Here is a 13,909-nt window from a genome sequence, read left to right on the forward strand (position 1 = left end):
ACATGCAAACCAATGGAAAATGAAGGCAGTTGGATCTTCTAATCCCTCCCACTTCCATTGCAGGATTGTTTTCTGTATTCTCTAGTGCCTTTGTGTGGATTAGGGTTTTTGTTTGCTTGTGTGCTCGTTTGTTTGTTTTACTGTCCCCGGGGATTTGGGTTTCATTGAAAGTCTCTCCTACCATCCCTTCACTAGGGGTGAAGGTGCACAATCTACTACATAGTACCATTACATAGCAAGTAGACTTCAGGGCAGAATAGAAATGGTGCAGATACACAACACACAGCCCCTGTATATAGTAAATCACTCATATCCAAGACATAGTTACCCTATGCAAATGTGTAGTAACTGTGTTATGTGCAAAGCTGCTACACAACATTATATTGCCTATTTCCTCTAGGCTGTTTCAATGCAAGTTAGTTGTTATCTCAGTTCAAACTGGTTGGCCTGACACCTAGTGGCCATGTACTGTAATACCAAGCACTGGAGGCCTCTGAGCCAGCTAGCTGAGAACTAGTCATGAGTCTGCTTCTCTCTGGGTGCGTCTACACAAGATGCTTTACTATGCATTAGACTAATGCACAGTAAGGTGTCACTGTCTACACATGAGCATCAATTACTGTGTGTTAAATAAGTCTAATGCACAGTTTGCTAGAACCAACACATACAGGTACTAGAAAAATTGTGTGTGAACTAAGTGCATGTAAAATCTGACCCAGAGCAATTTGCTCCCAGGCAGCATGGGGCTACAACTGCTGCCTGGCTAAGCACCGAGCCCCAGGGCATGGGGGGGACTTGTCCCTGTTACAAGGCAGCTCCCTCGCAGCTGTGGGGAGATTGGGGCTGGACTGCTGCCCCGCATCCCCTTGGGATTGGGGCCAGCCCCAATCTCCCTGCAGCTGCAAGGGAGCTGCCCTGGGGCAGGGACAGCTCCCTGGAGCCCAGGCCTGACCCCCATGCCTGCTGCCTGCCTAGAGCTAGCACCTGGAGGAGTTTGGAGCTCCCCTTGACTGCTGCAGTGGGGCAGAACAAGGCGGGAGAATCTATGGACTGGCCTGATCCCATCAGGAGCAAATTTGCTCCCAGCAGACACATATGTAGACACGTTCCCAACCAAAGCTTAATGCATCTGAATTTACTGTGCAGTAATGTTCAGGCACATTAATAGCAGGTGAAGACACTCCCCCTATTCTGCTCAGATTTTTACTCTGCAGCAGGTCATGTGTAGATGCTGATGTGGCTGGCTGGGGGGCATTAGGGTGCTTCAGTGCAGGGGCTGCCTGCTGGTTAGCCCCATACTGAAGCACTCTCATGGCCCAGCCAGCCCCCCTGCAGCACATTGAGCCAGAGAGAGGAGCCCTGATCTGGTAGGCTGACCCCAACTCCAAGTGGTCCCTGCCAGCCAGGGCTTCTCTAACTGGCATTCCCAGGCACATATGGACACAGTGTGCCCAGAAGCAATAAACTCCAGCATCAACTGTGCCAGAGTTTATTCAGCCACTCTAATTGCACATGTAGACATGCCTACTATGGAGTAAATTTACCCCAAAGTAAAATCTGGGTCAGATTGTGGCATAGTAATTGTACTATGCATCTGCTCCTTATGGAGACTTTGCTTTAGGGCAGGGGCGGGCAAAGTCCAGCCCATGGGCCGGATTGGGCCCACAGCAGACTCCATTTCCCAGCAGCCCCTGCCCATGTCATTGCAGCCAGTTTCCACGGAGATGCCAGCAGTAGCAGTGCCATGACAGTGTGGGACCAGGGTTCCCATGGAGACTGGCTCTAGCAGCACTGACAGGGCACACAGCTGGGCTACAAGCTGCTCGGGGCTGGGATATTGTGATGGTGACAGCATGGTCTGGAATTGGGGCAGAGCTGTGATCTGCCTCCCGCATGTCCCTGGCAGGGGCATGCAGGCAGTGGATCCTCTTTCTGCCCCAGCTCTGGATCGTGCGGTCACCACTGCAAAATCCACTGCTGGTGCTGGCCTCCATGGAAACTCTGGTCCCACACTGTCACTGTGCTGGCGCTGCTGGGGTCTCCAAGGAAACGGGCCGCAGTGACACAGGCAGAGGCTGCTGGAAAATGAAGTCCAGCCATTTGGGTTCCGATTATTTTGCCCATCCCTGCTTTAGGGGATGAAGCTACACATAGCTTTTACACAGCTGTCAGACACAAACCACTTTTAAAAGCATTTATCTCTGCGTAGAATAATGCTATAATAAACATGAAGAATCAGTAATATAGGAAGTTAAAGGGTAGTGGCCACCAATTTGGAGGTAATCCCATGCGACTCAGTGGGTTGTTCACTATGGCCCCTAATGGTGGCAGTTCACATTTTGGCACAAATAACAATCATTTATTTAACAGAAACATAGAGCTAATGAGTTTTTGTAAGCTCAAGTTGTCTCCAGAGCTATCCCAGATTTCATGTGCAATATTGCTATCAAGGCCAAACTGGAACAAAAACTAAATCATTAGATTATTTTTGTAAAACAGAATTGTCTCAATGCAGCTGGGTTTTGGATAAAAAATTTGAGGTTTTTCATCTCTCCTTCTCCCTTTCCCCATCTCTTTCTCTCCCTCTTCTTGTCATCAAAATAGATCTGAACCTCAAAAACCTCCCCAAATGGAAATTTGTTTGAAACTCATTTGTGTTTGCCAGACATTTCAGCATTATTATTTTTTTTATTAAATTTTATGTAATCAAAAATATCCAGCAAGATTTAATGTATTGTCTTGGCTCAGAGAAGAATAGATTTTTCAGAGTTGGAGCTTAATCAAATGAGTCAACTTTTTTCCGACCTATGAGAGTATGAGTTGTATACATCAAGCCAATTGAATTATCAAGAGGGGAAAAAAAACATGTTTCAAAAACCCATCATTTTCTCCAAGTCTGTTTCATACATTCCTCTCCTGAGATCTACTGCATAGGATTATGTTTACTAGATTGGGTCATGTGTGTGTGTGTGTGTGTGTGTATATATACACATCATACATACATACATACATACATACTTTATTTATTAATTTTAAATTACCAGCATATTATTATTCCTATGAAAGGTGCAATGATTGTTCCAAATATGGTTTTTGTCATATTAGGCACAAATGCTTAAACCTCTAGAATCACACTTGGAGCTTCAGGGACTGTCAGCTGAGCCTTGTACAGCCAGACAATGCTGGAAAAACGCATTGTGCTGGTCTAGAATGATTTTTCTTCCCTTTTTAAAATATTAATGTTATAATCATTTCAAAGGATTTTGTTGGATCACTTAAAATAATATTAAAAAGGAGTTTAAGTTCACATTCAGCAAAGCATTCATTTATGTTCAGGCTCTATTAAAATAGGAAGTGCAACTGGACAGAATGAAACAGTATGTTCATGTAAAATGTGTGCTTAAGTTCAGGGACAGGTCCAGGGGGGGTGTACTTGTGGTATACCCTTTTGATTTATGCTCCACCCAAAGTTTAAAACCAACTGGCTGGCAGTGGTAGCTGGATTTCTACTGGGGCAGTGCTGAGGGAGTCAACTGATTTCATGGCTCATTACTGTCTACCTGAGCCCTTCTAAAGTCTTCATTCCACAGGTGTTAATGACCCTCACTACTTTTCAATGGTCTTGAGTTCCACCAATCAAGCTATCCTTTGTTCTGCAATTCTGCTGTCTGATAGCTGATCCTGGAAATGAAACTTCTATTTCACAGCCCTGCAGATTGTTTTTTAACTCTTTTCAATTAAGTTATTTGTTTTTGCTTCAGGTTTCATCCTGTGGTTCTGTTAAGGATCATTCCTGTATAATGTTTTGTTAATGTTCTGTTTTAAAAGGCATGGTAGATATACTCTTTATAGACTAAGTAAATCGGATATAGAGAGAGAGCACAAGCTTTCATGAACCTGCTTTAACTTCATCAGCATTTAATCCCATGCTTAACTTGAAGAATTTGAGTATTCCCTATCAGTATCAATAGCTGCAAATAATAGGAGTGGACAAAAAATTACCTAAATTAAACTGTGGATGTCTTTTTTTTTCCCTCCTTCCCATTTGTATATACCGTAGGCCCTGACTAGCTTTATCTTGCTTTCTATTTTGATTTCTAGATTCTAAAACCCAGCATCAGTGCAGCTTAGTCCTAATATATATGTTTACTTCTGCTTAGTCATTTGTGTTTTCAAAAGCCCACACTAGTCAGAAAGGAGAAGAAAGAGAAATGGCAGCGTGTCTGCAGATGTGCAGTGCTATTATCGTGAGCCAAGCAATTAGGCAAGGAGTTGTTGTAATTATGGTGTCTGTTGAGGAAGGCTATGAAATTGGCAGCCATAGCAGAACAATGTTGTTCAAAAGGGAGAGCTGTTATAATTGCACAGGGTGCAGCAAGAATACTCGATATTATTATCCTCTCTCTGGTTCTGTGAAGCACATTTCTAATGGAATGACTTAGTCTCAGAACCTTTTGCAGGATCCTAAAGTGTCTGTGATTTGGGTATCTGCAGCAGACATGGGATTGGTCAGCCCAGGCTACATTGTTGAATGGCTAGGTTGATAAGCCAGGATCAAGTTAATATTCCAGTGGGAAGACGAAATGAAAGGAAGAGATGAATGCTAGCAAATCTGAGTTCTGGATTTGTTTCGGTTTGACATTGTCATTCTTGTGTTCTATCCGTGCTTGCATATACTGAAACTCTGCATGTTTATGGGAGCTGGACCCTGCAGATTAGATAGTCAAAAATGGATGCTGAGAAGTTCTTAACATAATATTGGACTGCCAGGTAAAGTAGGCAGGGAACAGGACATCATTATTTACGGCTGCAGTCAACAGAAGTTTCTTAATCAGTCCTCATGCTCATCAAGCTTCTCAAAATCCAGCTTGGATGCAAAACCAGTTCAACAGAGCTTGAGTAGAAAATATCCATAGCTTGCCTATTTTGATGCTTAAGGTGTACATGTGTTCACTGTGATGGTGGTGAATTCCCATCTGAAGTTACTTCTCAAAAGCATAATTTTATTAAGAAATACACTTTTTGCTGTTTCTGCCATAAAAATGACTTTATCTCTTGAAACAAACACAGTTTTCCCCTGAATAAAATCATGTGCAAACCCATTCTCTTTATATTTTTCTTTTCTTTAATTGAGCATGGGTCGTTTTGCACAGCTGTGAAGCTGAATCATTATATTAGCACAGGCATTGTTTAGATTTTGTAATTAGAAGATCTTTTCATGATGGAACATTTTCTTCTATTCTGATAATATTCTTTGGGTTAGGGATGAGAGGATTTTTTTTCTACTGGTTGAGAATCAAGACTGATTAAATGATCACAGTATACAGCTTTTTTATTCAACCCAAGTTTCATAAAGCCATTAAAAATAACTATATTTATAGAAATATAGGATTGGGAGTGATCTCAAGAGGTCATCTTGTCCATCCCCTTTAATAAATTAAAGGTATTTACAACACCCTTGACAGATATTGGCCTGCTCCTTCTTAAAATGACAAGAATTCTACAACCTCTCTATATAACCTACTCCAATTGCTTAACTGTCCATATAGTAAGAAGGGTTTTCTTTCCCCTGTTTCCTACCCAAATTCCCCTTGCTGCAAATTTAAACTGATTGCTTCGTGTCCTATCCTGTGTGGAAATGGAGGGTCTGTCCTTTAGATAGCCTTTCTGTCTATTAGAATATACTTACATTAATCCTTGGTCATCTGTTTTCTGTGCTAAATAATCCAGTTTCTACAACCTTTTCTCATGGGTTATGTTTGCTAAGCTTCTTATTTGTGTCATTTTCCTTTGAGTGCACTCTAATTTTTACATCCTTTATAATAAAATGTAGTGTCCAAAACTAGCCCCAGCTGAAGCTGCTCAGTGCTGAATAGAGCAGAATCATGATCTTCTGGGTCTGACCCATGACACTGGCATTAATACAGCCCAGAATTTGTCTTTTTTCCATTGTTGACTTGTATTCAATGCAATGCCCTCTAACCCACAAAATCTGTTCTGCCATACTGCCGGCAAACCAGCTAGTCTTCTTAAATTTGTGGACTTGATTTTATTTTCTTCCTAAATGTAGTACTTTGTTGTCTTTTATTGCATTTCATCTTATTAATCTTGGACCCTTTCTCCAATTTAAGAAGAGTTTTTTGAATTCTAAGTTTGGCAAGTTAGCAAGACCTTTTAAATTACATCATTCCCTTAAAATCTTCTCTGTGGGAGCTAGAAAGTTGCAGTAGGATTCAGTGCTTTAGCATCTCAGATCTACCATTTCTCTAGCCCTGAACACACACATTCACCTCTGCTCAGCTTGTCCAGTTCTGCCTCCCCTTTCCATCTAGTGGTTCCTGTAGATATCCATCCATACCTAATAGCTTTACACATACTATAGGGCCTTTGATGATACTACAGGATCTTGTTAAGTGTGCTCGGAAAAGTTAGGCCCCTCAGACACCTGCTCATAGTGATCTTAAATTCCCAGTCATTAAAATAATATTAAAAACATGGATTTTGCCTGTAGCCATTCCTTTAATTGCCTCCATGTGTTCGGCTAATTCTGCCTCGCTTTAATGCTTAGGCCAATAAAAGAATTGAGACGATTGCACAGTCCCTGAAAAGTAAGCTCTCCCTCGATTGACTCTGCAGCACCCATTGAAGCTGATCTGAAATTGAACACAGCCAGTACAGCTGTGAAAGGAGGAGACAGCCCAGAAGTCAGGGGTGCCATGCAGCCCACGGGGCTGTCTTTCAGCCTGTGGGCCTTTTGACTGCAACTGCCATCACCAACAGAGATGACACTGCCACTGTTCAGCTCCCATTGCTGCAGCTACTGAGGCCACTTCATTGGCACAGCCAGCACCCACGGCAGGGGAGGAATGTTGCCACTGAATTTAGTGTTTTCAGTTGCCTCTGGTGCCTAAAATGGACAGCAGTTGGTGATGGGGTTTGAGCAGCAGACTCATTAATTGTGATAGCACTAACAGCTGCAGTGAGAAGTCCCTCCATTCAGATCCAGCTTGCCAAGTCATTCGAGTGAGATGCCCTACTCTAGAATATGATTTATGCTTAGGTTCCAATCCAAAACTAACCCAAAAGCCCTAAATGAGAGGAAATGATACAAAAAACAATAGCATCTACCCTTCATTGTGCAACTGTATTGGGAGACACTGCATCCATAGGACATATGTGAGTTCAGATGTCTCCAGTCAGTTGTCACCCACAGAACAGCCTGGTATTTTGGCACAATAGTTATTGGAATTTTTTTGCTACTGGGTGATATTGGCAACTTAGAGCAAGAATAGTGACACAGCTGCCAGTGCCGAAGCACAGGACTTTGTGAAATATAGCACATGGTTACTGAAGTATTCCTGGAAGTGCATTGCATTATGTGAGTTTGTCCCAGAATCTCTGAACCTAAATTGTAATTTTTTTCCAGGATGGATGCCTCCACAGGAGAAGTATTTGCTGTGTCCATTACCTTTTGCTTCCCAGTGAGTTTAGGCAGATGGGAACTTGACAGCTCAAAAACAGAGAAGGGGACAGGAAATTCTGGAAGGAAGTCCTAAATAATTAATCTGTTTTAGTATAGAGTCCAAGCCCAGCCTTCACGACTCAAGTTGCTAGTTCCCCCTAACTTATAGTCTCAGCCAATGCCTAGGCAATGTGCAGCATTTAGAACAAAAAGTAGTCAACCTCTTGATGGAGTTGAGCTGACTTTGCCTAGCTAGAATGGCATTGAATAACTGAGGTGTCTTAATTTTTCCTCTTTGCCCAGTATTACAGCAGCAATTCAGCTGTAATCCCTCTGGACAAGAAAATTACTTTTTGTTTTGGAGGATAGCTACATATAATAACTGCAGCTCCATGACTCCTATTTGATCTTGGCAAGTCATTATTTGAGGCTACTATAGTACAAATAACTGGCAGTGAACAAGGCCTTACTGGTATATATTGTACAATTAAGGTTCCAGAACTAATGGAAGTATTTGAAAAATGAGGGTTGTTTCGCAACTGTAATGAAAAAAGAGCGAGGGAAGACGCTTGCCCATTAGCCACTCACCAAGTAATGCAGCTGCACACAGACGCTTTATTATCCTACTGTGTTTCAGACTGCAGAGTTTCTAGGTATTATCTTTAGCTGGTCTGTTAATAGTAGCCATGAGGCAGGAATTTTCAGGCACCTTGGTTTATATCCAAGGAAGCAGAAAAGCACACTGCATTCTTGCACACTTGCAGCAGAAGTGTTAACAGTGGTACGGCACCTACCATGAGCCTAGATTATTCAGCATGTCCTTTCCACTTCCCTTTCTCTACTGCTGTCTCCATCCACCCTAGTAACCTCAGGAGTATACAGACACCAGTCATGTAACTAGCAATTGTAATGCCCTAGGCAGAGCACTGAAGAGCAAGAAGTGCACTTTTCACCCTAGCTGCTGTTGCCATAATGCAGGGTCCCCAGGCACTGCCACTCTGGTGTCCCCTCTAGCTTAGTGCCTGGGACTGATGTTCCACTCACCCCACCCTAGTTAAGCTGTTGCACACTCACATGCTATTGGTAGTGGCATACACTACCTAGTAAGCTAGAGTCATAAGGGGGTTTGTTATAAGGGGGGTTCCCCCTCAGTCAGAACTCCCAGTGACATGAGAAAAGGACCCCTTTTCTGGCACAGAAACAATTGCACAGGCAGTAATTAATTCAGTCTGTAAATGAACTGTGTGGCACTTTTTAGGAAGGGGGACAAAACACATCGACTGTAGTGAGATTGGTTTTATTCAGCTGATTTTTAGCAGTGTAAACCATTGGACTTGACTCCAGCCGGCAAAGAGATGTATGTTCAGACCTGGCTCCTTTTCCTATAGCTTCCCAGCCTATCAAACTTACTTTTGTCTTCACTACCCACATCACATTTCCCTGGCTTTTTATCATCATGAACTATGGTCCTCCTCCCCCGCCCCCGTGGACTTCCTTTCACAGCCCTAGAGCCTGCTGTGATGATGTGGCAGCTCAGAGGGATCCTGCTGGGGTCCGTGTCACTCCTCATGCATTTTCCTACACTACCATTGGCAATGCCTCCAGCTCCAATACAAATTGCTAGTGAGAGAGAGTTCACTGTGCAGCCCAACCTACCCCTGCAACCACCACCATCATTTCTCCCTAGTTCCTTTTTGAAAGAGCATAGGAAGAATTACTCAAGAAATCTCAGCAGCTTCAAAAGATAGCAGTCCTCTCCTATGTTGCTGCTGCACTCTGCTGTAGCATGGTGGGTAGGGCAGTCTTCAACAACCAAGCAAATGGACAGCTTTTAAAAAAAAAAAGTAAAACAGCTTTCAGTTTACAACCAGGTTTTCCTTTTTGTTTCCTTCCTCACAAAAATAAAGATAATTCTATTGTTGCACTTTGCCAACAACTGCCTCCTCCGCCAATCTGAAAATCTGTCCCTGTAACTGATGTTTCAGGGTTACCTAAGGTCACTGCCCTCTTTGAAGCAGAAATTGGAATTTTTCTTAGTTAGAGCACTACATCTGCAAGATGCCCAAGAGGCCTGGTTCAGAAGCACAGGTAGTGACAAATGAAAAAGCAGGCAACTTGCTTCAGATAGGCCCTCATAACCAAACCCAAGAAATGGCCTCTTGCTTCTGTTCAAGGATGCTTATAAACTAGCAAGCATGAGCAGTTTGTTTCCATCCTAGAGCATCCTTGAGAAAACTTCTCTAATCCCTAAACCTTTTTTTTAGCCCACATAGTGAGCCTGAGCTATTAACTTTTGTATGGCTGCCTTGCAAAACAAGGCACATTACTCTGTTTCTCAGACACCTGAATAGACCCATTTTAAACCCTTTAACAAGTCACTGGAAGCAGTAAATATACAAATGGCTTCTAATTGTGACCTAATACAGCAAAGAAAAAAAAGCGCCACCTCCATCACTCAGTATTTGAAATTAGCTTTAATTGCTTCCATTGCTGCCTCCCCCCTACCCCTCTTGTTGGCTCATTAGAAGCAATATGTATTTCACTGACAAAGTATTAAATATTTATAACTCCTTGCACAACTTTCAGCATTCGCTTAGATACAGCAGTTCAACACTGTAGTATGGGCCACATGAAAGAATTCTGATGATACACCAGATACAAGAGATTCCTTCTGAAAATACTTCATGGTATTCAATGGATACTAAAACAAGAACCTCCCATTCATATGCTACACTCCTTCTGAACTGGTTCTGTGGCTTGGCTTTGTCACAAAGGAATTGCTTATTTGTTGAATCTGGGTTGTGTACCCAAAAAACACAAAAGTACTTTTTTTATTCACACAGTCTCTAAGGATCACATGAGATTCCCTAATGATTGCAAACCCTGGAATCCCCACTAGACAGCAGTGGTCAGTAGCAGAAATTGCATTGGATGCGTTCTATTTTCCTCTGTCATTAGGGAGTCAATGTAAAGCCATGGAAGCTTTTGTTAGGGGAACATGCCATGCACTTATTCAACTATAGGTTAATATATGCTGATGGATTGCCTCCTTTACTTGATTTAGCTTCTGGAATGAGCAACATAGGGTGGAGAAGAGGAAAAAAGAGGTTTGGGCTCAGGTGAAAGGGAAAATCTTTTTTCTTCTTTTTGTAAATACTAAATAAAGATAACAGTTAACTTTCTTTTTAACTTTCACTTAAGAATGCTGGGATTGAAGCAAGTGTGTTTGTTTTTTTTTTTAACCAGTAGTGATCTACCTTTTGGTCCTGCCGACTAGATAAGTGATGTGGGGCCCAGCCACAGGATGGGGTTGGCTCCTACATTGGTCCTGGTCACTGCATGCCTGGATCCTGCCTCGTACCATCCAAATTGGGCACGGCATGTCCAGATACCACTTCGCTCCATGCTATGTGCCCAGTCTAGTGCACAGCATGGCAGGCCTCACTACCTGACCCACAGGGTTCCCCAGCTTCCAGACATTTGGCAGAAGGGGAGTGGCAATTAATGCTGCCATTGCTGCACCACTGCCAAATTTTCAGACCAATGCAGAGCTCTTCAGGCTGGTTGACATGGCTCCACAGGCCAGATCTGGCCCAAAGGCCAGGGATTGAACACTGCTGTTTTAAGCCAATGTACACATTTTCATTAATTGGTGGTGTTATAACATGAATCTTTGCTTCTCTTTTTACAGCCAGTGCTGATTTCCCATACAATGGCCAAGCTATAGGAGATGGAGTTAACAGGAACTCGGCCATTATAGGAGGTAAGGAAAAAATAAATGTTAGTTAAGATGATTTGTGGCTTGAGTGTAGGTGGTAACAGCAGAACCATTCAAATTGCCTGGTTTACTATGGGGTCATCTACATAGGAAAGTTACACTAGCACAAAGTAAGGTATGAATTTAAACCAGGATGGATTATTCTGGTATAAAATGATCCTCCTCTGATTTAGTCATTCTGGAAGCAGTTCAAGCCAAGGCAAAGGAAAGCCTTTCTCATTCTGTAATAGGAGAATCCACTGGGTGAGTTATGCTGGTATAACTATATTAGTATAACTGGCAACATTTCTTGCCATTAGTCCAGTGAATTAGTACAGACAAATTAACAAAAGCCTAATTCAGGACCCACTGAGGGAAAATCAAGCTCTCAGAACGAAAGGCTGCATGTTGGGTTGAGTGCTTTCTTTGACAAAAGGTCAAGTTAATCTTGCCCTGTTTTAGGGGCCACATTCTGCTTGACCACTCATGGATCCCATTTGAGTTAATAAGTTTGCTCATGGTGTCAGGTGCTAAATTAGCATCTAAGCAAAGCTAGCTTTTCATAGAATCATAGAAATTTAGGGTTGGAAGGGACCTTGGGAGGTCATCTTGTCCAACCCCTAGCTCAAAGCAGAACCATTCCCAACTCCACAACTTTTGAGAGACACTTTTCCTTTATCAAATTACAGAACACACAATGTGGACCCTTATTTAGGTTTATGAGCAGGTGTCCCAGCCGCTTTCCCTGCCCTGTAATAAGGAATAGTCAGATGACCAAGTTTGTTTTGTTTGCTCCATGAATTATCAACATGATAAGGGGGAGGATGACGGAGTCCAAGTGTACCATGTAATTTTTCTGAGAAATAAAACTGTTATCTTCCAACATTTCTTAGAAATAAAAATGGTACCTTATCTTTGTAGCAAGCAGTGTTGAATTAAAGAGTATATTCTTACTAATATAACTGCTCAAAAAGTAACTTTTTGATTTTCTGTAGCTTCATAAATATAAGAATATCTTTGGGGGGGGGTTAAGTGACAATCTTGCCTTTTTCTTCATTTTTGACACTCCCCCCTCGCCCTTAGGTGTCATCGCTGTCGTGATCTTTACCATCCTTTGCACACTTGTGTTCCTGATACGCTACATGTTCCGTCACAAGGGGACCTACCACACTAACGAGGCCAAAGGGGCAGAGTCTGCCGAGAGTGCCGATGCAGCCATCATGAACAATGACCCCAACTTTACGGAGACTATTGATGAAAGCAAAAAGGAATGGCTTATCTAAAAGTGTGTGTATGGGGACGAGGGGGGTTGGCATTATGGCTGGGGTGGGATTGGGGATGACTCTTTCAGTGAGAAGAAAACACTCTACTTCGGACTCTGAGCACATCTACAGTAAAAAGATCAGCACAACTGGAGAAGCAAGTGACAGACAAAACCGTTGAGATGGGGGGGGGAAGAAATAACACACTAGCATTTAAGAAAAATACTTTTTAATATTCATTTACAATGAATTGCCCCTTCTGTATCCAAACAACAACAACAAAGAGCAGCTTTTAGAGCCTCAGCATTGGTTAAAATTTGTCAATAATACCTGTCTTTCTGTGTGTGTTTTAGAGGTGTTCTAAATTCCCATAATGATAACAGGGCCAATTTTTTACATTTTTTAAAAGCCCTTTAGAATGTGGATATTTTTGTCTTGAGAACGGCGGACAAGTCCAATGTTCTGTGTTCTTTTCTTTCACACATGGTCAGTTCTAGACAGGTTGCCATAATACCCAGGTCTTGTTCATAAAATGTTACATTTGGTGTTGTTTGAATTGGGGGGGTCAAAGTTTTAGGGGTGGGGGGGCAGGGAAAAGAGGATTGACGCTTATTAATATCTGTCAATTTTCATAATGCCACCAACCTGTGCCAACACTGTAAGAGTTCATCTTTGACACAGGCACCTAAAATGTTGATTGTGTACAGTACTTATCAGCAATGTAAAAATACTATTATTATTCTTTCTAGCAGAGAGGCTTATCACAAAGCACAGGAAGCTTATTTTGTTTTGTTGTTCAAATCTGAAGGAGGATGATACCGTTCGAGTGTGTAGACCTAGTCTGTTTTCTGTATCTTTGGCTATGACGCTGCTGACCTGAGGTCACATGCCAACTTAAATTCAGCTCTACCTGTGATATATTGGCGTATACTGTACTTAGGCATAAGCATTGTAGTAGGGAATTAGAGCCAAACTTTACTGTTTGTTTGCTTCTGTTTCTTTTTTTAATAGGCTGTCGCAGAAATTAGTACAGTTCTAGTGAATGCATTTGATCCAACAGACTTCACGTAATACTTTTTTCTGTCCTTGGCATACCAATTTGGTTTGTTCTTTAAATCTCTGGTTTAAATCCCTTTGCGAAGAAGGCCTCTGTAGCAGCATTCTCACAGGCAGTAAAGTAAAGCAACAAGAGGCTTGGACAACTCTGCTCAGAGTGCAACAGCCACACAATGTTACTATTTAATATATACAGATTGGCCTGACTAATTTCATTCTTTGTAAGGTAATTTTAAAGATGGCAAAGGCAATATCTAGCACTTCAGGGAACACAGTCTCTCAAACCAGCTGAATTTCTGCTTTGTCACTATGGAGGAGGCAGTCAGTTTGCAGTGATAGTTAGCGGTAGCCTGAATAGCTAATATCATCTTT

General features: G+C 42.1%; 1 protein-coding gene across 1 annotated transcript in view; it reads left to right on the forward strand.

Annotated features, from left to right (window-relative positions):
• Positions 1-13,042, forward strand: part of CNTNAP2 (contactin associated protein like 2) — a 1,052,534-nt gene extending 1,039,492 nt beyond the window's left edge. Inside the window, exons 21-22 of the mRNA XM_025209846.1 lie at positions 11,154-11,225; positions 12,303-13,042. Of these exons, the coding sequence (XP_025065631.1) occupies positions 11,154-11,225; positions 12,303-12,502 (272 nt within the window). The 3' untranslated portion in view covers positions 12,503-13,042. The remainder of the gene's footprint in view (positions 1-11,153; positions 11,226-12,302) is intronic.
• The last annotated feature ends 867 nt before the right edge of the window (positions 13,043-13,909 follow it).

This window comes from Alligator sinensis, unplaced genomic scaffold (assembly GCF_000455745.1).
Source record: "Alligator sinensis unplaced genomic scaffold, ASM45574v1 scaffold456_1, whole genome shotgun sequence".
NCBI classification, from domain to species: Eukaryota; Metazoa; Chordata; order Crocodylia; family Alligatoridae; genus Alligator; species Alligator sinensis.